Source organism: Camellia sinensis, chromosome 10 (genome assembly GCF_055761805.1).
Source record: "Camellia sinensis isolate YWXY chromosome 10, ASM5576180v1, whole genome shotgun sequence".
Classification (NCBI taxonomy): Eukaryota; Viridiplantae; Streptophyta; class Magnoliopsida; order Ericales; family Theaceae; genus Camellia; species Camellia sinensis.
In genome coordinates this window covers 12,789,615-12,815,223 of record NC_138970.1, presented here as the reverse complement: position 1 = coordinate 12,815,223, position 25,609 = coordinate 12,789,615, and the positions used below count along the sequence as shown (strand labels likewise).

Here is a 25,609-nt window from a genome sequence, read left to right as displayed (position 1 = left end):
TGTGGGTTATTTATTGGCACAGAACTAGTTTCTTTTGGGGTTTTACCACCAACCTATGTGTGGTTTTGGGCCTTGTCACGGGCTAAGTGATCATAGTCATTAAGACTTGGGTTTTGTGAATCAAATCATTGAACCATCCAACTATTGAACCATCGATTTGAACAATGAATTTACTTTGAATTATCTTGTTGGATTTTCAATTAAAATGTATTGTACATTGTTTATTTTTAGCTATGAAACCATCTTACAAATAATTGTTCATTTATTGAATTGTAACAAAACTTATATTTGTTGGTTATCGACTATTTATTTTTTTTGTATACTTGTATACTTGATCCAACTAGCAGTGATAGTTGGTTATTTACTGGGCTATTTAGCTTACTCTTATTTTATTTATTTTTTTTCAGATTCTGAGGAGTAGAGCTACACGGGGTTTTTTTTTTTTACTTGTGGGAGTGCCGAGAGTAGGACTATGATTTAAGTACTTAGATTATTATTTTGTTAGTGGATTATATTAGTGGACTTGGTGAACAATTTCATATGATAAGAATTATCTATTTTTATGGATTTTAGCATTATGATAATTAAGGATTTAATTTGAATAATTTACATTGTTGGATATGTGTTGGACCTTTAGCCTTGCATGCTCACTTAAATGAGTGTGCGGTGTTGTCACGGAGCTTGGGGCGTGACATGTAATATCATATTTTTTGTAATATGAACTCTTATATATGAAAGTATACAAATTCTATTACATTCACTTCTCTTATGAGTTGAAGTGTTTGTATTATTTTGGAGGTGTTACAAATTGTGGCTTTTCAGAATAGGTTTTAATAGGTAAAAACCTGTTCGGAACAGTGCTGAACATATAGAAACTTGATTGGACTGATATGAACAAGTACAGTACCTGTTCGGATTTAAATTTGAATAGATTTTGGCACAAAAAGATAAGCATTGGACCGAATAAACCCAATCCAACCTCACACTTCACACAGCGCACCCGCGCCCAGCCGAACCCACCTGTGTGCGTTTGCTTTGGGTCCAATAAGTCTAGTCTACTTTGCCCATAACATCACCCTTCCACAAAACTTGGATATCCCGTGGGGCCCTCCCCATGTTGCAAATCCAAGGCTTATAAACCCACACAAAGTTTGCCCACCAAAGCAATGTGGGACAAATCTTAACTCCGACCTTTATAGAAATTTTACCAAACACACCATTTTCATGGAGCTTACTTTGACTTCAATTTCTCATTCACCCGATAATAGTTTTGAATAACCAAATATACTACGTGAATCACAACGCGACATAGAACGTGTTACCACCAATACCCGCTATAATCGGTACTTGGAACCTAGTTAAATTATAGTATAAAGTTGACTAAAAATTCTGTTTTTGTACAGAATTTTCTCAACCATTCTAACAGTGATTAACCCAAAAACTAAAATAAATAAATAAATATAAAAAAGCAAAGAGTAATTTTGACAATACTTTGTTTTAGTATGATTTATTTTTTTGATTTTTTTACTTATTATTACGAAAAGAATGACATATAAAAAAAAATAAAAAAATAATATGATACAAATAAATTAATAAATTAATAAGGAACTTATTCGAGGTGTATCCAAACCAAGGCATGTATAAAACAACATTGGCATGGGATGATGATTGAGATGGCATGAGGTGATGATGAGATGACATAAAAGCAAGCAAAGATATGGCAATACAATCAATTCGCAGTGATATTCAGCCTTTATAGATAGGGATAGATATTCTATGAATCGCTTTATCAAGTGGTCCATGTCTGCTTTTTATTTTCTTCCCCCGTTCACACTGTCGGCTATTCTCTCTTCGTTCCCCTTCCACTCTCTTTCCTCCTTTATTTATTTATTTATTTTCACTTTATTTACTTATTAATTTTTCCTTAAAATATAAGTTACTTTTGTAATTTTAAAAATTATAAAAACTTTCTTGTTACAATTTTTTATTTTAAATAATTAATAGAGAAAATAAAATTTATAATTACTATCTTATACAATAATAAAATTACTTATTTGATAATTTATTAATAAAATAGGTCATTTGTTATTTGATAAAAAATTTGAAGATCAAGATATAATTTTTAAAATTATAACGGATAATTCGCATTTAAATAAATCTTAGAAAGTGTATTTGTAATTTATTATTTACTTCTATTACTCAAGACAGATGATCCTTTTTAAGTTTAGATTAGGGAGAATCTTAAATCCTAGTTAGATTAGATATCTAAACTTGAATTAATGAAATGCATTACTTTTCATCGGACAAAAAGCAAGACCCTTGCATGTTGTTTGCATCATAAATTTTTTATTTTTTTATTTTATTTTTTTATCAATTATGACCTGTTGATTATATCAATTATGGCTAAGTTTAAACTTTCTACTACTTATTATTATACAAAACATGTGGCTTTCTCCTGATCACTTGGAAGTTGAGAAAAGTTATGAAAACATAGACAAATGGTTTTCTAAGAAAAAATATGGGAGACGTAGGAAGTTAAGAATAGTTATTTTGGTAGTGGTTAGTGGTAATTTTTTTTTTATAAATTGACATTCATGTTTCTATTGTAAGGGTCTCGAACTAATCAAATATGACTTGATTTCTAAATTTTTATTTTTTTTATTTTTTTTTTCTATCATAAGAGTAGTTATAGCTTAGATAAGAATAGTTTTAATATATTTTATTTATAATTTGATTATACATTCAATCGTTTTATATCATTACATTCTTCTCTTTTTTGCTTTTTCTTTTTATTGTTTGTTTTTCTCTACTGGATAAATTTGAAGTTCATTGAATTTTTCAAGGCACTGAACTACCCACAATCGCTTGATTGTTTGGTTAATTAGTAAAGTTTTTATGTCGGGATTCTATTCAGCCGAAACTAAAATGTTACTAATTAATACGTGATCAAGAATTAAATCAAAGAATTATACTCTATTTATATTGGGTGATTTGGTGAGAAATGATAAGAAAGATTACTCTTTTCTAGTGCAATTTGTAAGTTGAGTAAAACATAGTGAGAAGAGATAAGAAATGCTGAGAAATAAAACTTTCTTACTAATGAGATTTAATAGAAAACAAGTTAATTGGTTATAAAATAATTACAATACCAAGATTGTCTCTTAAATTACAAAAAGAGAAAACAAATTTCACTCATAATCATCTCACACATATTTTATTTTTATTCATCCAAACCTACGATCTCAAATCTTACCAACTCAGTTATGCGGTCGTGTCACTATCCTCTATTTTACTTCTCCTTGTTGTTGGACAACCGTGTGAACCCAATTCAAAATCCTTGTTGCCACTTAATTTTTCTCAAAAATAAATAAAAAATAAAAAAGTTAGCAGCTTTACTCACCTGCAATTCAATGGTATGGCAACTTCTATAAACAAGGTTTAATTTTACTTTTACTCCTTAAATCATTACAAAGTTTCTATTTCATCTGTAAGTTATCAATTTCATCTATTTAATTAGAAAAAAACTCTATAGTGTGCACTTCCTTGTAGGGTACATATCATGTGCATCATATTATAAATTAGTGTAATTTTATCATAAAATTTCATAATATTACTATAAATTGACGTAACAAAAAACGTCATAATCAAACCATAAACTTTTGTTGCATGAATCACAAAAAATTTTGGACATTTTATTATGTTAATTTGTGATTAATGTTACAAAATTTTAAAATAAAATTACACTAATTTATGATAAGGTGTATATATGTGCACCCCTCTAAAAGATGCACACCATAAGCTTTCCCCTTTAATTATTAAAGTTTTGAACTTTTATTCATATTGTCTAATTTATAGACATACAAAATATAACCGTTGAACTCTAATTTAATGGGGAAAAAAAAAATAGTTTTATTATTTAGACAAGTTATCTCATACGACGCGCATTATATTAGCTGCAGAGTATAATTTATTTAAAACAATAAGAAAATAAGTATTTTGTTATATGTTCTTTTATTAAATTAAATTACAGCCTTTATTGATAATCATTTCCAATTGGCTTATTGATTTGTGTAATCATTCTCCACTGAATCAGTGAAATAATAAAAATAGTGTAATCATTCTCCACTGAATCAGTGAAATAATAAAAATAGTAAAAAGTTAAAAGATAAAAGTGAAATTAACGACATAAAGGTGTTTAGGAGATGCAAATAATTGATGCTGCTGATGACGTGTTTTGCAATAAAATATTGAATATCTCGTATCCTTGTGGACCCATGTATGATTAATTTATGAAAAATGCTTGAGAACACTAAAAATAGAATATTAGGAAGAACATTAGTGATGTGGCAGTAGGCTCGCTCACTTTTTATGTCTTGTTTTTTTTTTTATTTTTTGATTATTTTTTACTATTCTCAATATATTAATGTTATTAATGATATATTTTTTAATGGTCTAAATCATTATTGTTAATTTATTGATTAACATCTTCCGTGACTTATTTTATTGGTTATCAAAATTGTTTTATTTGTGGAAGTCAAGTCAAGGATATTAGGGTGATTTGTGTCAAGAAAAGAAATAAAATAAGAACAAATAAAATTGTTTTGATCGTAAAGTTCATGAATCTTAATGTGTAAATTACATTTTGTCTCCTTTATATTTAATTTTTTTTTTATTTTAATTTTTAAAGTTTGATTTTTTTTTTTTTTTTTTACTTTTCATGTTTCAAATTTTTCTCAGTTTACTCTTAAAATTAAATTCTGTGGGTGTTGTTTTTTGACCACACAACACAATCAAAATCGGGAACTCAATTGGAGAGCATGCGGTAGAATAAATTAAGCCAACCACCTGCCAACAAGAAAATGAGAATATCGCAGGGGTTCATCCGCCCGGGGACACTCCGACGATCAAGTCAGTAAATCTTATCTCTCACAGATATCAAAACAGTACTTAAACTCACAAGTAAAAGCATCTCAAATAAAACATACCTCAGACCCACGGAGGTGGCTCACTTTTATAATGTTTAGTGTCCAACTTCCCCTAGAAGTCTCACTTCATGGGACTCTATCCTTTACAAAGATAACTTCTATCACAACTCACAATATTTAGATTAAGATGAACTTCCTCAAGAGTTTCATCTCTATCCAAATAGGTAGGTTGATTTCATCTGGGACTCTAGTCCTCTATCCAAATATCTCGAATTCATGTGTTATCACACCATATCTCGGCACCATGGTCTGCCCACGTGGCACCTCGGCTAACAACCTCGGCCACGTGGACTACTCAAAAATATGTCCACACACCTGCCTCCTAGATTCTATTACCTCGGCAACCTGAGGTGATAGAACCTACATCGTTGCATCTTCCAACATGTCGGCTAAACAACATGCTATATATACTTTTCCAACAAAAATCATGACTCACTGACGTAAAGAAACAAGGACTCAAATGTCCGTTCGTTAAGAATCAAAAATCAAGAACCAAGAACCATCATGTTCTATCTCATCCAGGTCCAACATCTTGACAGAGATCGCACTACTAGCAGAGATCATGACTTGCTAGTTCAAGAACATCAAGATCCTAGTATCAACTCATCAAGAACCAAAAACAACATCTTCAACCGAGATCATCATGTTAACCAAGATCAACATCTCGACCGAGATTATCATGTTTGCCTCACCCAAACGAAGCACTTTAGGCTTCACTTTAGTGCACCGAGAGTACTAACTATCTCAGTTTTTCTTACAAACTGACCAAGTCATGGCCAGTTTCGTCTTGTTTCGTGTCGAAACATCACTGACTTAGTTTAACTCTACCATCATGGCAAGTCTAAGTTAATCGTCATGTTTCATGCTAAAACATCGCAGACTTCGTTCAACTCTACCATCATGGCAAGTCTAAGTTATTCGTCATGTTTCATACCAAAGCATTGCAAACTTAGTTCAAATCTACCATTATGGCAAGTCTAAGTTATTCGTCATGTTTCATATCGAAATATCGCAAACTTAGTTCAACTCTACCATCGTGGCAAGTCTAAGTTATTCGTCATGTTTCATGCTGAAACATTGTAAACTTAGTTCAACTCTACCACCATGGCAAGTTTAAATTATTCGTCATGTTTCATACTGAAACATCACAAACTTAGTTTAACTCTGTTTGCCTCCGGTAAGTTCTGATCTTTTCAAAATTGTTTTCCTAGGGCGAACTCCTGTCTTCTCAGACCTACTCATCTAGGCCAAGATCTTGTTTTCGAGGATTTGGGATCTGTTTACTTAGGTTGAGCTCTTATCTTCTCAGACCTACTAATCTAGACTGAGATCTTGTCTTCTGAGATTTGGGATCTATTCACTTAGGCTGAGCTATTGTCTTCTCGGACCTAATCATCTAGACTGAGATCTTGTCTTCTAGATCTAAGATCTGCTTACTTAGGTTGAGCTCTTTGTCTTCTTAGACCTATTCATTTAACTCAAGATCTTTTCTTCTAAGATCTGGGATCTGCTCACTTAGGTTGAGTTCTTGTCTTCTCAGACCTACTCATCTAGGCCGAGATATTGTCTTTTGGATCTAGGATCTGCTCACTTAGCTTGAGCTCTTGTCTGGACCTAATAATCTAGACCGAGGTCTTGTCTTCTGGATCTGGGATCTGCTTACTTAGCGTGAGCTCTTATCTTCTTGGACCTACTCAACTAGGCTAAGATCTTGTCTTCTGGTATCTAGGATTTGCACATTTTTCCTAGGTCAAACTCCTGTCTTCTCAGACCTACTCATCTAAGCCAAGATCTTGTCTTCTGGGATTTGGGATCTGCTTACTTAGGCTGAGCTCTTATCTTCTCAGACTTACTCATCTAGGTTGAGATATTGTCTTCTAGGATCTGGGATCTGCTCACTTAGCTTGAGCTCTTGTCTTCTTGGACCTAATCATCTAGGCTGAGATCTTGTCTTTTGGATGGGATCTGCTCTCTTAGGTTGAGCTCTTGTTTTCTTAGACCTATTCATCTAGGCCAAGATCTTGTCTTCTGGGATTTGGGATCTGCTTACTTAGGCTGAGCTCTTATCTTCTCGGACCTACTTATCTAGGCCAAGATCTTGTCTTTTGGGATATGGGATCTGGGATCTTAGCCTGAGCTCTTGTCTTCTCGGACCTAATTATCTAGGTCGAGATCTTGTCTTCTGGATCTGGGATCTGCTCCTTTAGGTAGAGCTCTTGTCTTCTTAGACTTACTCATCTAGGCCGAGATAGTCTTCTGGGATCTGGGATCTGCTCACTTAGGTCAAGCGCTTGGCTTCTCGGACCTAATCATCTAGGACGAGATGTTCTCTTCTAGGATCTGGGATCTGCTCACTTAAGTTGAGCTCTTGTCTTCTCGGACCTAATTATCTAGGTCGAGTGTAGTTCGCCTTTTTTGCGACCCCTTTCGGAAGCTCAGAATAAGCCCTACAGTTCGAACTCCCGCGGTTTTCAATCTAATCTCACAAGTGCAATATAAAATTGATAAACACCAAAGAGTCCAAATCCAGCAAATCTTTTGAAAAATCGATTTTGAATCAAATTGCCAAAAAATGGACTGATTTTCTAGATACTGAGTCGCCACCTAAATATTTTTTGGAAAATCTAGGAAACCCATGACTTGTGCCAAAGGCCATGTATCCGTCATCACTAAAGTTGTCTCAGCTCAGGAACTTAGATACCAGAGAGGAAGGTCATGAATTGAACACCCATACTCGCTCGATTAAAGATCGGTATCTACTAATCATGATATGATTTTTATCAATATTATATGCTCTTGTTTCGGTTTATTAGGCTAGCATTTACTATGTGATGCATACACGCACAAGGTATAGACTAGTTTGCCTGAATTGGAACAATTCAATTTTATGTTTGTTTCTCGAAAAGGGTTTGATTTTGCCATTTAACAAAGTGGGCTTAAAGTTTATGAATTTGCCACTTGACAAAGTGGGCTTAAACACACATTCATTGAATCATTCCAATTCAAGCAACAAGCTTTCATCCACAGACACTCAAACAGTTTAACAAGTAAGCACTTAGCCTCATGGCAAGCATACTAGTCATGGCAATCACTCACGCTCATGTAAGTATGCTAAAGCACTAAAAACTCACCTAGCACTCCAAGCTAAGATAAAACAAAAGAGTTAGAAAAACATATGCATGATCCCTAACTATACAAGATGGCTAATGCAACACATGCAATAATGTAACTAAAATAGGCTCAGCTAATAAGCATGGCATATGAATCGATTTGCTAACATACGTTCTAAGCATGTATTCAAAGAATATATTGAAATGACAATGTAGTTAAAATGATGAACCGAGCCTAGATGCATGCAATACAAATGAATGGATGCAAACATGCAATATGCTAATTGAAACGTGATGTCCCTAATCTAACCATCATAAACGGATAAATAAAAGGGAGAAAGACGTGGGGTTGGAATACATACACATTATTACAACATTGATGCCCTCGCGCAGGAGGGGCCGAATGAATAAACTAGTTAAGCTAAACTACTTAACTAATTATTACAAAACTTGAATAAATAAGCTAGCTATCTAAGCTAATTAAATATTACAACAATTAAATAATTTAACTAGGCTAAGCTAATTAAATATTTACAACACAAACTAATTTAATTAATCAATCTAAACTAATTAAATAAGTACAAAACAAACGAATTAGCTACAACTAAGTAAGCACAACAAATAATGACTAATTGCCAATTAAACTAATTAATTAGTTCCGGGAAGCAAGGGAGGTCCATGCATGCCCGATTTCTACCCGAAGAACGTTCACTGTCTGCTTCTGAAAGCCTTTGTTGAACAACACTTACACTGATTTTCCACTTCCAGGTCAAAACTGCTCTACTTCACAAACATTTTGCTCAAAATTCATTGGTGGCTGGCAGGCTAGAAATGGTGGCCTGCCGGCTACCATTGGGGGTTGCTGTCCAACACTGATGGCATGCCGGCCAGAAACAATGGTCGGCCGGCCACTGATGATGCACTATTCCTTACTGCAACTGAGAGCAAATAGGGCAAAGAAAGGGTATTCTCACAGATAGTTTGTACTGAATATCCCTCCTTATCAGTAAAACATCTCAAATGAGTGATACACTTGGTCCTCAAACCATCAACCAAGCAATTTCATTGCATGATGGCTAAGGAACCAAGATGTACAAGTTTAATAAATACGCAAACGAGACCAAAAACCATCACCTTATCATGCATGATTAAGGGCAATGGAGACCTTAGAAAGATTGGCACATTTCATCACTTTGAGTGTGAAATGCCTCAATTTTCCTTGTGTTCAATTAACGTCCGATTGAACACATCAAAAAATAACCAAATCTTTGCACAATTTTAGTTTCCATTTTTAGTTACTCATTTTAATTTACCATTTCATTCTTTAACCAATTAAGTCCATTGGTGAGTTAGTCCTCTAAAAGAGAAGGAAGTGTCAAATAAGGGGTAGTTTAAGGCAAGAGAGAAGTGCCATGCCATTGATAATGAACCCTCAAAAGAGGATTAAACCATTAGGCATGGCCCTCAATCTCAAGCTTAAACTATCCTAAGGTTGAAACAACCCTCAAAGCAAATAAAAAAGGTCAAGATATGAGAGAGGTTGCAGAGATTAATGAGTGTTGAAAATAAGTGAGAAAAGCACTAAAACATGTAATCAACTCAAACAAGTGGTGTCTAAAGGCCTAAAACACCAAGCTTGTGAGGACACTTACACTAGAAGCATGCAAAACAAGACTCAAATGCAGCAACTAGCCAAAAATAGAGTTAAAACAGTCCAAAATAGAGCCTAAAACATGATGAAATTAAACCACAAAAGGCTAGAAAATTAATCGAACACATAAAGCTAACTAGGCTAGTAAACAAGACATAAGGAGGGGAGGCTAACCCCTTCAAATTTGGACTTCAAAAGATGATTTTTACCACTGAAAATACTATGAAATTCAGTGTTCAAAAGCCCAAAAAAAGGTAGTTTGAAAGTGGGAAACAAAGGAGGATAGTAAACAAGACATAAGGAGGGGAGGCTAACCCCTCCAAATTTGGACTTCAAAAGATGATTTTTACCACTGAAAATACTATGAAATTCAGTGTTCAAAAGCCCAAAAAAAGATAGTTTGAAAGTGAGAAACAAAGAAGGAAATACAAACAAGGAATAAAGAGAGGTGAACCACCCCCTAACTTGAAATGGCCTAAAACCACCAATTTTAGCTTAACAAAACAGAGTTTTTTATAGTCTAAAACAGCCCAAAAGCCATGGGGAAAAGATAGAAAAACAAGTATGTAAAACAAATTAAAAAGGCAAGTATTATACCTCTTGAAGCAAAGATCAACTTTAGGCAACAATTCAAGCCAAAACCACCTTCTAGAGCTCCAAGAAGGCCTCAAAGAGCCTCAGCTCAAAGATGATCAACTTTTGTTAAGGAGGTGTAGGCAAAAGTGTGGTGTATGTAGACTAATGTGCACAAATTTGCAAGAGAGAGAGAGAGAGAAATGTAGAGAGAGAGAGAGAGAGAGAGAGAGATTTTTGTTCCAAAATTTTCAACCCTAAAAAATGGGGGAAGAGACCCCCTATATATAGAAAAACGTGCATTTGGCTGAGATAAATCCCTCCATACACGTGTAGGGAGATGAAGCCCATTGTGCCAACACCTGGAACTGCTGTCAACAAAATATCTGTAAAAAAGACACTGGTAGCCGGCAGGCCACCAATGATGGCCGGTAGGCCATACCATTGGCCGGCAAGGCACAAGGGTGGCCGGTAGGGCACAATTGGTGGCCGGCAGCTCACCAGAGGAGGCCTGCAAATCCCAGGGTCTTGAGGTTTGAAGCACTAAGGTTTTAGTCCAAAACAAGGCACAGAATGGATAGGGTTTAAAGGCTCAAAGGTAAGGCATTCCGCCGAGGTCTTCGGGCACTAAAACGAGCACATGCAATCATAATCATCGAGTGCACAAGCGATGACGTCCAAGTCTTGAGGACGGTCAAAAATGGGGTGTTTACACCAAACTCTTGTCTTCTAGATCTGGGATCTGCTCACTTAAGTTGAGCGCTTGTCTTATCAGACCTAATCATCTAGGCTGAGATCTTGTCTTCTGAATCTGGGATCTGCTCACTCAGGTAGAGCTCTTCTATCTTGGATCTACTTCACCTAGGCCATGCTCTTCTATCTAGGATCTGCTCCACCTAGGCTATGTTCTTCCATCTTGGATCTGCTTCACCTAGGCCATGCTCTTCCATCTGGGATCTGCTCCACCTAAGCCATGTTCACTTGAAGGTCGTCTTTATTTCCTCGAGAGCACTCATGCCCCCTTATTTTTGCATTCATTCTTTCTGAAAGAGTCATCATGCCGTCAATGTTGATACATTCGCCATCTTCACTGAACTCATCATCGCCGACACGTTGATCTTGCACGATAATGGCCATATATTCTAACTAAGTTCCCATAAATGGCGCCAAATTGTAGGTGTTGATTTCTGACCACACAACCAAACGGGGAACTCAGCTGGAGAGCATCGGCAGAATAGATTAAGCCTGAACAACCTGTTACAGAAAGATAAGAATCCAGCGGTGGTTCGTCCACCCAGGGGCCGATGCTTATGTCAGTGATCAAATATCTGTCAAAGATAGCTAATTATGTTTAACTCACAAGAAAGAACTTACTGTTCACAGTCTACCACACATACCTGAGACTCACGAGGGTGTCTTGCTTTTATAGCCAACACTAACCTGATCCTTATAGAAGCCTCACTTCAGTGAACTCAGGCTTAATGCTCATCCTCGACTCTTAGCTAGATAGGGATAAACTTCATAAGAGCTTTATCTTTATCCAGACTGAGATCCTCCTCTATTCTAGGACTCTTGTCCCTTATTCGCTTATCTCAGATTCTAGTATCTTCGCAGATAACCTCGGCCTAGCCGAGATCACCTCGGCATCAAGACCACGCCACGTGGCACCTTGGCTGACACTTCAGTGTCACCTTGGCCACGTGTTGTCATTCAAAATATGTCCCCACAACTGCTTCCTAGGTTCTATTACCTCGGCAACTTGAGATGATGGAACCTATATCGCCTATTCATATATTATGTCGACTAAAAATCATTCTTTCTTTCGACCCGAGATCATGACTCATCCGTTTCAAGTTCCCAGGACTCAATTGTCCATCTTTATCAATGACCAAGAGCCAAGTTCTTTGAGTTCCTTAACCGAGATCGTTCCTCTAGTCGAGGTTTTTGCTTCATTAAATCAAGAACTCAAAGAGTGTTACCTGTGCATGAGCTGTTATGCACGGTTTTCTCAACCATTTTCGCCACGTGTCCCTTTCTCATTGGTTCGTACCTAACACGTGCTATCAAGTTGCGTCGCTTCTGCGTACGCCGCCTGACAAGCATGTCGTCCAAGGCATTTCATTATGGTTTGCCGTATTTTCAATTTTTTGACAAAACTCTTTCATTCTCTCTCTTCGTCTCTTCACTTTTCATTCTTTTGTTCTCTCTCTACCCATATTTTCTCTCTCTCTACAACATTCACCATTTCCATACCTTTGAAGCTCTGTAACCATGCTCTGTTTCGCTCATCCGGTGCATTTTTCACTCTTCCACTCCAGTGTTTACCACCGTCTAACTCCGGTGAGTATTACTACGACCTCGTTTCCTCAGCCTTTTTCGGTAAGTTCTCAATTTCTATCTTTTCAAATTTTAGTCTTCCACTGTTTTGAATATGTTTCTTTCTTGAACTCTCCATATGCTCTTTTTATTGCATTCGTTGTTTGTTGAATTTCGCATTCATAGTTGTATCATGAATCGATTTCTTGAATCTATTCTATATTTTGAAGTTTGTCATTGTGTCTCTTGACTGCCAATCACGTTTGTTTGTGATCTGTGCACATTGCCCTCACACACCCACTCAGTGTTTTGTGGATTTGGGATTCTATATATGTGTTTCTTTCTTCTTCCTATGATTCTTGAATTTTGCCTTTGAATCCTTTTTGGCCCTGAACTTCGTTCTGTTTCTGTTTGTTTTGTCTATTTTTTAGATTCTTGCTCCTGTTTCTTGTTTTTATAGTTCTATGTTTGGGATTTTCCATAGAACCCACATATCTAAGAAAAATTGAAACAAATTTCCTTTCAGATCTTCAAAATCCTTGCCGCAGTGCCTTTTTTAGGATCTAGCCAAGGTTTTTAACCCCTTGTTAAGCTATTTTATCAAAATCCTATTTACCGAACCCACTCTAGCCGAGATTATGGACATGTTCAGGTGGAGAGTAGACAACCCGACCAAACTAGAGTACTTCCGGCAAGAGTTTCTATCCCGGCCGATGTCCATCTGAGGTTAGCTAGGAAGGACGACTCAATTATGCTTGGTCAAGATTACATGCCATTCCCAGTCGTCTCTGTTGTTGAAGGAGGAGTTAGGTTTCCCTTAGATATCCTTTTTAAGAAAGTTCTCTACTATTATAAACTCAATCCCATGCAGCTGGCCGTTAACTCTTTTAGGATTATCAATGGCATTGCCGAACAAGCACGTCTGTAGAATGCCAGAATCACCCTTTCTGATATCCAGTATTGCTACACCATGTGTAGCTTAAAAACCCCCAAAGGCTACACCTACTACCTCAAGTCGAGATCTACGCAATACAAGCTGATAGCTGACATCCAGATTCTAATAAAGGCATGGCAGACGACTACCTAATTGTCTCGGGCAATTGGGAGTTCGCGCCAGATGATGAACTCCACCTCTTCCCCCTGCGCCGCGAAGTTTTTAGGAATGACAAAGGTAAGAACCTAGTCCCCTCCCAAAGTCCCTTTCTCTGTTGCCTTACTTAACTATCTTTCTGTTTCTAATGTTCTCTTTGAGTTTTTGCAGCCTTTCCTCAGCCCGAAAGGGATTTTCGCCAATACTACGTGCCAGGCAAGGATTTGGTGCGTTTTTTTGGCTTTCCCATTGAAATGCGCAAGGCTCCAGTCCTCCTTAATTTCATCCCTACGTACAGGAGTCCTCTGTCTAACATTCCTAGAAAGAGCAAATCTCCTTCATCCACCACCACTCCTCCAGCTGCCTCATCTCCAAGGCCAGATCAGGCCTCTACCTCTGATCTTGTAGACTAACCATCAACTTCTGCCCCCCAGCTAATTCTTCCATCCCAGCGCCAACGCCGACGCGCCGAGCTCCAGTTTTCGCTCCTGCTGGCAGAACTCGCAGCCACTGATACCGAGAATCAGAGGCATTAGCTCACTACGCTACTAACCTACCCACAGCCCTTCCAGCAATCCGTTTTAGTACCAAGGTCACTGTTGTTGCTACCGCCAAAGAAATGGGCCGAACTAAAATCATTTTGGACGACCTTCTTGCCGACATTCCCAGCGTAGTGTTGGTTCATTCCTCTTTCTCTTCCCAATCTCAGTCAAAACCCAAGGTCAAAAGGGTTAAAAGGGCTAAGGCCAAACCCAGCGCCACCGAGGTAGAATCAGAGGACACAGTGTTAATTTCCAAATTGGCTGAAATAGAGAAGTCTGCCTCTACCGAGAAGAGGCCTACCGAGGCCGAGGCGTTTGATCAACCACAATCCAAAAGGTCGAGGTCTAGTGGGGATACTCAGCCTGGTGTTTTCCATGGCAACGAGGTCTTGACTCTGAATGTTAAGGTTGGAGACCGACCTCTTCTTGCCGGGGATAGCGCACTCGATAGCGTAGAAGTCAACGTTGCAGTATCAACCGTCGTTCTTCTTCCAGTAGATATCAATCGGATGGCCGAGCTCTCAGAGTACGAAAACTACGCCTTGATGATGCAGCATTGTGTCTTCGTATAGTTTCAACACTTGTAGTTTTTTGTTTAATTTTAACTCTGGTTTTTATACTTAACGAATTTGCCTTTTTTTTTTTTTTGCAGGTTATCCAGCAAGGCTACTGCCTTGCAGTTAAAACCAAGGAATTTAAAAAGTAACTGACAAATAAGACAAAGGAGGCAACCAAGCTCCTGTCTTCTCTAAATAAGGCCGAGGCCCTCATCCGAAGTTTGCAAGACCAGGCAAAAACTACCTAACTGGCCTAGAGCAAAGCCGAGGATTGCGCCAATGCTACTGAGAATGTGGCCGAGGTCGCTAAGATCGAGGCCAAAGAAGCCAAGGAGAAAGAGTCTCAGGCCCAGACTGCGTTCCAAGCGGCATTGGTAACCAAAGCGGCCGAAATTAAGGCGGCTGACGAGAAGAAGGGACTGACGTGCGAGATGCCTACAAAAAGGAAGTCAACCAAGAGTGCAACAAGGGGTACACCCTGGGCTAGATGGTTACTTTGAACGAGTTGGCCATCCCTGACGACTCACCTTTTTGGTATATAAGCCGACTTGCCATGCCCTTTCCTCCTACTCCAAGCCAATCAGAGGACAAGGCTGAGGTTGATGCTGAAAAAGTTACAACTGTTGGGGCCAAGTTCCTAACTCTGAATAAACAAGTCCTAGACTTGACTCAGGATGACGAGGAAGAGGTTCAAAAAACTACTTCTGAAGCCAAGATTGAGACTACCAATAAGAGCTTGGATGACACTCTTCGTGAGATCGACGCCGAGGTCCAAGCTGAAAGGTTTTCCGAGTTGCCTGCCGAGGCTGACACAACACCAATTGCTGAAGCAGGGCAAACTGCAGAAAACGTCAGAGATGCATGAACTTAGGATTTTTCCCCTTTTGTACTTTTTGTTTTTACTTTTGAGTAGTTGTAACATTTTTCCATCTGAGCTATTTTACTTTTCTTTTGGCCAATGTGCCTGTTTGTAATCTAAACAAGTAGTTTCCTTGGCCAGGCCGAAGTGCCTTTTTGTCTTTGAAATAGTTTTTTCTATGAATGCATGCTTTCTTTTGGCCAAGTGTATATATGTTTACTGCTTTTCTGTTTATGCCTTGCATGTTTGTATGTTTCTCCATACTTAGAATATTTTTCTACTTCTTCCAAGTATAGTCTATGAATCACTTTGAGGTAGAACATATCGGATAAGTATTACCTTGGAGTTATCCTTAGCTGACCACCTCGGTTTTAAACCTTGACTGTTTTTCTCGGCTAACACTTAAAAATATTTTATTAAAATATTTCTACAAGTGTGTTGTTTCTTTATTCAATCATGTATTCATTTACTTCCACTTGCTGTCTTCTATCAAGACTTCACCCTTCCAACCCTTCCAACCTTGACAACCCGGTTGGTTATCTCGGGAAATATGTACCTCGGATACTCCTTTGCTTATTGCCTCGGCTCACTTCAACTTGTAAATTGTTCTGAAATTTCAACAAGTGTCAAGCCCATTCTAATTTGTAAATTTTTCCTAAAAATTTCAACAATTGCCCAAGCTCTCAAGCTTATTTATCATTCTTGCTCCATGCCCCCTAATGTGAACCTAAGTTCCACTTAAGTTCACATTATGCATTTTTGGCCTTTCGCCGAAGTCTGATTCAAACAAAGACTAGCCGAGGTGTTTGACTTTGGTTTCTCTGTTGACCTGACTAAAGCGGAGTTAGTTCCATTCAGGGTTTAACTCTGCCGACATGGCAAATCTAGGTTAACTCAACTTAGTTCAACTCTATTATATGCAAGTATAATTTAACTCTGTCATATAATAAGTCTAAGGTACTCGTCATGTTTCATTCAGAAACATCACCAACTTAGTTCAACTCTATTATATGCAAGTATAATTCAACTTTGCCATATAATAAGTCTAAGTTATTCATCATATTTCAGTTAGAAATATCGCCAACTTAGTTCAACTCTATTATATGCAAGTATAATTCAACTCTGTCATATAATAAGTCTAAGTTATTTGTTATGTTTCATTTAGAAACATCATCATAGGACTGGTCAGTCCTATCACACAAATTTCAAATTTATAAAAATCAAACTAGCATTTTATTATTACTTCGGCTAATAAAATTATGACATAAATTTCGAAAAACAAAAAATTAATGATAAAAAAACTTCAAATTGCAAGTATTCCAGAGTCTTGGCAACCCTTTGCCATCGGTGTCTTCAAGCTATGGTATGCCCCATTGTCGGCAACTGAGATGATTTCATAAGACCCCTCCCTATTTGGGCTAAGCTTGCCCTCACTAGGATCCTTCAAAATTAGATAGAAAATGTCAGAAAAGTTCACTTAATATAAAAAATATATTATTATGTTGAGGTTTGAGTATCAAATGTGTGAATTATATATAGTAAAATATTTTTATGTTACATAATTGTCAATGTGTCGTTTTTTTTCTAATTTTTAATAGAATTTAATTTTAGGAGTAAACTGAGAAAAATTTGAAACATAAAGAGTTAAAATGGGAAAAAAAAATAAAATGTAAGGGCCAAAATAAGAAAATAACCAAACATAAAAGGAACTAAGTGTAATTTACCCAATCTTAAAATAAAAGAATAAATTATACCGATCTCTCCTAAAATTTAGAAGAAGGCAATATAGTAAGTCTCATAATTTTGACATAATTTCATTAAATTCTTTTAAAGTTTTACTTTACACTATCTATATTAGTTTTGGTTCATTTGACCTTACTAAAATGAAAGTCAATATAATTATATTAAAATTATGTGATTTATTATATTTTTTTCTCTCAATTTCAAAAGAGAATATTATAATTTATTTTTAAATAGAAATTATTATTGGATAAAAAAAATAGAAATTATTTTTTAAAAAAAATTAAAAATTACAATAAGCTAGAACCGCCCCGCCCCGACAAGAAACTCTGAAAGTGAAAAACCATGTGGAACATGTGTAGACAATATCCTAGTAATTGCTTGTTTTTTTTTTTTTTTTTTTTCAAGTAATAATAATAATAAAAAAATCCTAAATCTTTCGTACTTTTCTTTCTAGATTTTCATACAAGGGAAAGGGAGACAGCGGTGTAACCCACATTAAATAGTAATATTTTTATTTTATTTTTACTTTATTTAAATTACAACGTATCAATAAAAGGGTAAATTACACAACTCTTGATTCAGATCCTCTGTCCATTTTTTCCATTGACTCTGAGTTATTTCTCAACTACACCTACCTAGCTTCCATAACTAACTATTGCTTAATCTTCCTTCTTGTTCTTGCTGTTGTTCTTGATCAAGATATGCCTTTAACTTTATTGATCTATAATGTAAGGTCTTCCTTGAAAGTTTATTGAACATGGTAGAAACAATTCTCTTCAACTTAGCAAGTAAAGTTGTGAGCAAGATAGGCTCCGTTGCTCTCCAGGAAGTTGGCAAGGCATGGGGTGTTGAGCAGGAGCTGAAAACACTTGAGGACACCTTGTCCACCATCAATGCTGTGCTCGTAGATGCTGAGAGACTCCACGGCGATCAGGCGCATTACTCAATTGTGACCGGCTTATGGTATGAGAGACTGCAAGCTGCTTTCTATGAAGCAGATGACCTACTCGATGAATTCCACTACGAAGTTTTGCGACGTCAGGTGCAGTTGATGAGGATGAATCATTGTAGCAGCAGCAGCATTGGAATACAGAAGGAGCTGGTACGCAAATTCTTATCATTCTCACACACACTGGATTTGCCATTTACATTTAAAATGGGTACTAGAATAAAAAAGATCAGAAAGAGATTAGACATGATTGCAGATGATAGGAATAAATTTCATCCCATCGTCACAACATCACAACAAAACGTGCCCAGTGCGTCAATGTCCTCCAATGTCAATGAATCAGAATTTGTCGGAAGGGACAATGATAGAGTACAGTTATTAGAACTCATAATGACACCAAGTGATTATGATGAGAACTTGTTAGTCCTCCCCATTGTTGGCATTGGAGGCATTGGTAAAACAACTCTCGTTAAATTTCTGTACAATCATGAAATGGTCGCCAAGCTTTTTGACTTGAGGGTTTGGGTGACAGTAGCACAGTATCTTAATGTTAAACATGTGATGCGAAAAATTATTCAGTCCATAACTGATTGCCCCCCTTGTGCTGACCTCAATTCAAATCAGTTAAAGAATCTCCTTCGAGAAAAATTGCATAAAATGAAATTTTTACTCGTTTTGGACAATTTATGTGATTGTGATAATCGAGATTGGTGCAAGTTGTATGGCTTATTGACATATGGTGACACAGGAAGTAAGGTCATAGTGACTACACGTAACATGCGGGTTGCTACAAATGTGGGCACAGTTCCCACATACAATTTAGAGAGTCTTTCAGATAAAGATTGCCTTGAATTGCTTTGGAAATGGGCAGGTTGTCGTGAAAAATTGATGGAAGAACATGTGATTGTGAAGCTCTCAGAAATTGCAAAGGAAATTGTGAAAAAGTGCCACGGATCTCCTCTTGCAGCAAAAACTTTAGGCAACAATTTGTTTATGGAGACTGATGAAAGTAAATGGTTAGATTTAAAAGAGAAACAACTATGGGAATTGGCGCAAAAGAAACGTGACATTTTCACAGTGTTAAGATCAACCTATGACCCACAACCAACTGACATGAAACGCTGCTTCATGTATTGCTCAATTTTTCCAAAAGGCTATGAAATTGAAATTGATAAATTGATTCAGTTGTGGATGGCGCAGGGGCTCATTCAATCATCTGGCCTAAATTGTGAGTTGGAAGATATTGGGGCTGATTATTTGAATCAATTATGTTCCATATTTTTCTTAGAAAAGATTGAACATAGCAATTTACCAAATACGTGTAGAATGCCTGAGATCATTCATGATCTTGCAGTATTTATGGCAAATAAAGAATGCTTATCGTTCTGGACCCATTTCTGACAAGGTAAAGCATGTATCATTTCATGATTTTGATTGTTCAGGGGAAGAAGAGGTCATAAAGTCATTGTTCAAACTAGAGAATCTCAGGACTATTTTCTTTCCATTTCAAGGACTGGGAGCAGGTGACAAAAGCTTTGTTAACAGATGCATCTCAAAGTTCAAGTATCTGTATGTGCTTGATTTGAGTAACTCATGTTTTCAGGTATTGCCACATTCCATTGGTAATTTGAAGCATTTGAGATTTTTTGACATCAGTGGGAATGCAAATATTGAGACACTACCTAATGCCATTTGCAAACTGTTCAATTTGCAAACTTTGCGAATCTGGTTATGTGTGAAAATTCGAGAGTTGCCTAAAAATATAGGGAACTTAATTAGTCTTAGGCATTTATACTTAACCACACAACAAAGTTGTTTTCCAGAGAATGAAATCCAACGCTTGACCTCTCTCCGATCCTTTCGAATTACAGAATGCGGAAACCTTAAATCTTTGCCTGAAGGAATGCAACTCCTCGTCAAACTCAAAACAGTGACCATCGCAGCGTGTCCCAATTTGACCTCTCTGCCAAGTACCATGAAGAACCTAGCCAAGTTGAGGAATCTTGAGATTAGTAACTGTCCAAATCTTGACTTGGCAGGGTGGGAGGACTTTAGTGGCCTTAGGAGGCTTCAATAAATTGAAGTATACAAGATTTTATGAGTCTGTGGCTCTCCCAGGTGAGTCAATTTCTTTGAACTAGAAAGGATTGCTTATATTTTTATTCTTTCTAGCATTAACTGATTCTTCTGACATTGTCTTAGTGCATATACTGGAAATTTCATATCAGCAAGAGAAAGTGACAGATGTTTGATGGAAAACCAACCGATGAATGGCTTGTATCTAAAAAGGAGGAGGAAGGAGCATGTTATCTCCAGCAGCAGCCCTTGAACATAGCCGTATTTAGGATTCTGTTATTAATGTTGTTTTGTTGGGTATGTTGTCTATGCAATGTTCTTGTGGAACTATTTTCTGAGCATTGTGTTTCTCATTATTGTTGTTATATATCTACTGCCTTTAGTTAATGTTCGTAATGACTTTGAATTGTCCATCTCTTCCTCCTTAGATTAACTAACATTACACTAATTAATTAGCCTGTTGTAACTAATATTACGCCTGGCTTTGAAAAGTAGTTAACGGCAAATTCTGCCAGGCCCACCAATTTTACTGCATTTCTGTTGCTCCAAATAGCCCAAAAACCACAACGAACAGGTCTTCTATGTGCACAGAATCCAATCACATAATCGGATACAACTCCCTTATGTCGAGTGGGATCCTCACATATAATGGGTCGAAGCCCCACATTGTTCCTCTATTCTTTAGGTAGTATCCCAATCTTAAAATCCGCATAATTTCCAAACTTCAAGAGGCAAAATAACAATCCAGCAAGCAATGTATATCAGATTCAGGAGCTCCACTACATTATTACATGCCTCGCAAACACCACCCGAGATAATATACCTTTGAGAAGGTAAAAAAGCTTCTAAACACAGAACTTTGAGAAACTTTTTAATTGATATAATTTTAGATATATGAAATTCATTAGTTTAAGGGATTCTAATGGCATAGCGAAATATTGGGTTAGGGAAAATTTCACTTTGCACCTCAGTATTTTACACCAAATCTTACTTTAGCCAAAACTACAACTAAAATCGACATGGATATAGTTTGGCATGGATGCCTTAGAACTAAACTGGGCTAAATTTTGACACTGATGTCTTGCTAAATATTTGATTTTAGTTGGATTAGAGGTCTTGCTACGGAAACTTCCTGATTGTTAGGAACAGCCGCCTGATTCTCCTCAACTACTTTGTTTAGTGGAATGCTAGGTTAGCTCTTAAAAGTGCCAAGTGTCCCATGATATCCAACTTGCCCAAGCATCTCTGGTGTATCCCCCAATAAATGGAAGTGATTATTCTACACTAACCCTGGGCCGTTTGATCAAAAGGTAGTGAGACTTCAAATGTGATGAATGAATGCTACGTGTCCAATCCTGGAGTAGCTCTCCTTAGGACTCCATTTTGTAGGAACAATCAGCCAGTGACCTTCATGGACTAATCTCTCTTCTTGAAAAGCAATCACAAAATAAGGTTCAACAGTGTGGCTCACCAGACAGACCAACTGGCGGCAATGTTAATGAAATGAGACAAGCTCGTCGCCACCTATCCTCAAGAAAAGGCTAAAAAAGGAATCTCCTTGGATCATTACCTCATTTTGTAAGTCCTCTGCATTTGTGTTTCTAATGACATATTTTATTTCCATGGACTTAGATTTCTGTTATGAAACTTATGAAGCACGGGCACTGGTATGTGTGCTGGCATTGATATAACACGGCTACGTTGATACGGTAAAATTCAAAAAAAATAGGATATGGGTACGGCTTTGGTACATTTGTAAAAAAATATTTATTTTAATTTGGAGTAATGCAAAAATTGATTAAATAGATTAATTTGTGAAGATCCAACCTACAATTAACATTTAATGCCAAAAGTAAAGGTATAAACCAAAATTAAATGTTATTATATTAAATAACTTACAAATCATAACTTAATTTTAAAATCACACTAAGTATAAAACTAAAAATAAAAAAGAAATCTAATGAAGGTAATTTTATCTCTATAGTTTTAGAAAATATTGTTTCGACTGAGGTACGGTACGGCTTGGGTATATATTAAGTACGTCTAAATACGTTAAAAATTAAGAAGAAAAAATTTGAATACGTGTTTTGAATACCCGATACGTATGTAGAAATATGATACGAAATACTATACGCCGATAAGTACCCGTTTGCCAAAGTACCCATGCTTCATAGTATGAAACTCATTTTATTACCTAAATTTTGATTGCATATTAACACACTTCATAATTTTGTATTGTTTCCTGTAGTTTCCAATAAGTTGTGCCGGATGTATCTACATTTTTCATATTTGATGTTCATACACATTTTGATGAATTTTAGCATTTTGGAATCAGGCTTGAAAAGGTCCTCATTCTGCCCCATTATTTAAGGTTATCTTTTCATTCACTTTCAGATCATATTTTAATGTGTGTTAGTCGCAAATGATGTTTGATAAACCATTTCTACGTTTTTTAATGAACCAAAAAAAGATAATCTAGTAATGTAACTCGTTTTTTTTTTTTTTTTTTTTTTTTTTTTTTTTTTTTTTTTTTTTTTTTTGCTTTGCTTTAGTGTCAGGTGTACAAATTTAATTTTTGCTAGGCCAGCTGCAGATGGTACTAAATTTAATTTTTTTTCTAATTCCTATATTCAATTATCTGCATATGATAACAGTTTCTTTTTTTTTTCTAATAACCTCCCTTTGTTATAAAATAATAATATATATGAAAGAGAACAAGAGATATAGAAAAGAAAGAATAAGTATTTTCTTCTTATTGCAAAAGTACAAGTTTCATTTAGCAATATGCTTTGTTTTTATAAGCAAACATAGCCGACTATACAAGCAGTCTAGCTGTCATTTCACTGCTGGAAAAAAGGCTTTTAGCGGCGTTTTAAAAACGCCGCTAATTCCTTTAGTGACGCTTATCACCAAACGCCGAAGACGCGGCCGTCGCTGTAAGTTTATGACGCTTTAAAAACGTCGTTAAATTAGTATAGGCGGCGTTTAAAAAAACGCCGCTAAATGTGATAATCAACGGTAACATGACGTCACACAGGCCTTCAGCGACGCTTCAAAAACGTTGTAATAGCTTTTTAGCTATTTTAAATATATAACTACAGTGGCGTTTTGAAAAACGCCGCAATAGATTTTTTTTTTTTTTAACTATTAATTTTGTAAGATTTACCTGTAAAAATAGCAATAATGAATAAAACTTTGTATAGACATATATTTCTGTGAGATTATTATTCCCTCACATCTATAATAGTACCCAATACATCCTTCAAGAAAAAAATCCAATAATTTCAATCCCAACATCATTCTACCTGTGTATGTTTTATCTTGACCAAATGCATTTAAATTGTTTATTGATAGAACATTTCTAGAACACATCAGAGGATTTACAAAGAACCCACAAATCCCTGTTGTATTTTATACAAGTGCATGAATCAATCACAAAAAGAAAAATAAAATAAAATCTGTGATTTCTCAAATCAATGTCTTCAATTTGGAATGTTCACCATCTCAGCTTGGCTGGGAAATACTGCAAAAAAGTTCACTAATAAGAATGCAAAAAATCAAGATAAAAAAAGAAAAAAATAACACAAAAAGTTCGCTCAGGAAGAAATTCGAGTACCTTTTTTTGAATAACACAAAAACTGAATTTAATAGCATCTAACCCATTACCTGAATTGACTGCAGAATGAACATCTAAACACTCAGAATTAATCAAATACCATACCTTCAGTATAGGCATGTTGTCCTTTTCAATTGATGGAAGTGCCTGTAAAGTCAACATAAGCTACAAAATCACAGATTAAACTGTTTTTCAGTAACTAAACAGACAGAATCACATATTTGAAGCTCAAATAACAAACAATCAACAATCAAATTAAACTTCATAAACACAATCATATACTACAAATTTGTCTATCACTACAACTAGATTTTCATTAAAAAGAAGAAATATAGGAGAGAGTGAAAAACATTCCAAAGCACTTACAGCAAATCTCAGAAGAAGACATGATTTTCCAACTCCAGAATCTCCAATCAGCAAAAGCTTGAACAAGTAGTCATTGCAAATGACAAAAGGAATAATAACCTTTTCATTTTAAACTCAGCTGAAAAATTACAAAATACTTAACGAGGAAATACACCTTCAACATTTAATTGAATAATATAGGCCTATGGTAAATATAAAAAAAAAGAGTAATCATTTTCCACAAAACTGATATTTCCTGTAGTGAAGGAATGCTCATTCATTAATGCAAAAGCAAATATACCAACATAAAAAAATATACTGAGCTCCAAAAGCAACCATAAGTTACTTATTTAGCAGTAGTACCAACATAAATGTGCAATGTCAATGAGGTAGTGCAATGGAAAAGTTGATGGTCAAATGCACCTGCATATATCACATATCATTTTCACTCCCCTTCTCCAGCTGAGTCTCTTTTTCAGCCCACTCACATGGATTAAATGATACAATGATCCCATTTCCACGTATTCAGTCACCATGGACAGCCGAGGAGGCTTTGTGCAGGCACCAAGGAATAAAATAACTGCAAAAAAAATGTATTATTTTCTTCATATCACTACACTACAATTATTCCAAGTTTCAGCACTTTTTGTCCATCCCCATTCCCACACCGTGACCGGTGGTGGAAGCTCCCGACGCTGCGAATCATACGCTGCCAATAGTTCTTCAACGCTTCCAAGAGGAACTAGAGACTGCAAAAGGCATACCCACAACCTCCAGTCAGAACAAAATAAATAAATAAAATATGGCACATCAGTAAAGACAAGATCTTATTAGTTCAACATTATAACTAGCATTCCACATTAGTTCCATGTTTTAAATATAAATGTCCAAAGTCGGACCTGTCAAGCTTTCAAGATTTGAGACTGCCATCGCTCCAACGTATGGAAGACTTTCAATCACAGCATCAGCCAAATCTGAAATGAAAGTGGCACATCAGCCAAAATGAGAAAGATATAATACATATAAAAAGAGTCCTTGCAATACCTGCAACCATGTTAGGCTAACCTGCACCGCAAGACTGGAGGTGGACAGCTAAGTTACACGGACGCGGGTGCGGGTGTCGGATACGGGTATGTGTCTAGGTGTCAGATTCGCCTATTCGTGAAAATAAGGATACGGGGACTCGGCTAAAAAGTG

At 36.3% G+C, this 25,609-nt stretch overlaps 1 protein-coding gene and 1 long non-coding RNA gene across 2 annotated transcripts; one reads left to right on the top strand and one right to left on the bottom strand.

Annotated features, from left to right (window-relative positions):
- The first annotated feature begins 17,990 nt into the window (after positions 1-17,990).
- Positions 17,991-20,832, top strand: LOC114264992 (putative disease resistance protein RGA3). Its single transcript, XM_028205728.2, has 2 exons — positions 17,991-20,493; positions 20,578-20,832. The coding sequence occupies exon 1, from the start codon at positions 18,184-18,186 to the stop codon at positions 19,774-19,776; it is 1,593 nt and encodes a 530-aa protein (XP_028061529.2). The 5' UTR covers positions 17,991-18,183; the 3' UTR covers positions 19,777-20,493; positions 20,578-20,832.
- Positions 20,833-23,765: 2,933 nt separating this feature from the next.
- Positions 23,766-24,341, bottom strand: LOC145800966 (uncharacterized). The gene is made up of 2 exons (XR_014341632.1): positions 24,173-24,341; positions 23,766-23,974 (listed from the first exon to the last, which is right to left on the bottom strand). It is a non-coding gene; the product is annotated as an uncharacterized LOC145800966 (long non-coding RNA).
- Between the last annotated feature and the right edge of the window lie 1,268 nt (positions 24,342-25,609).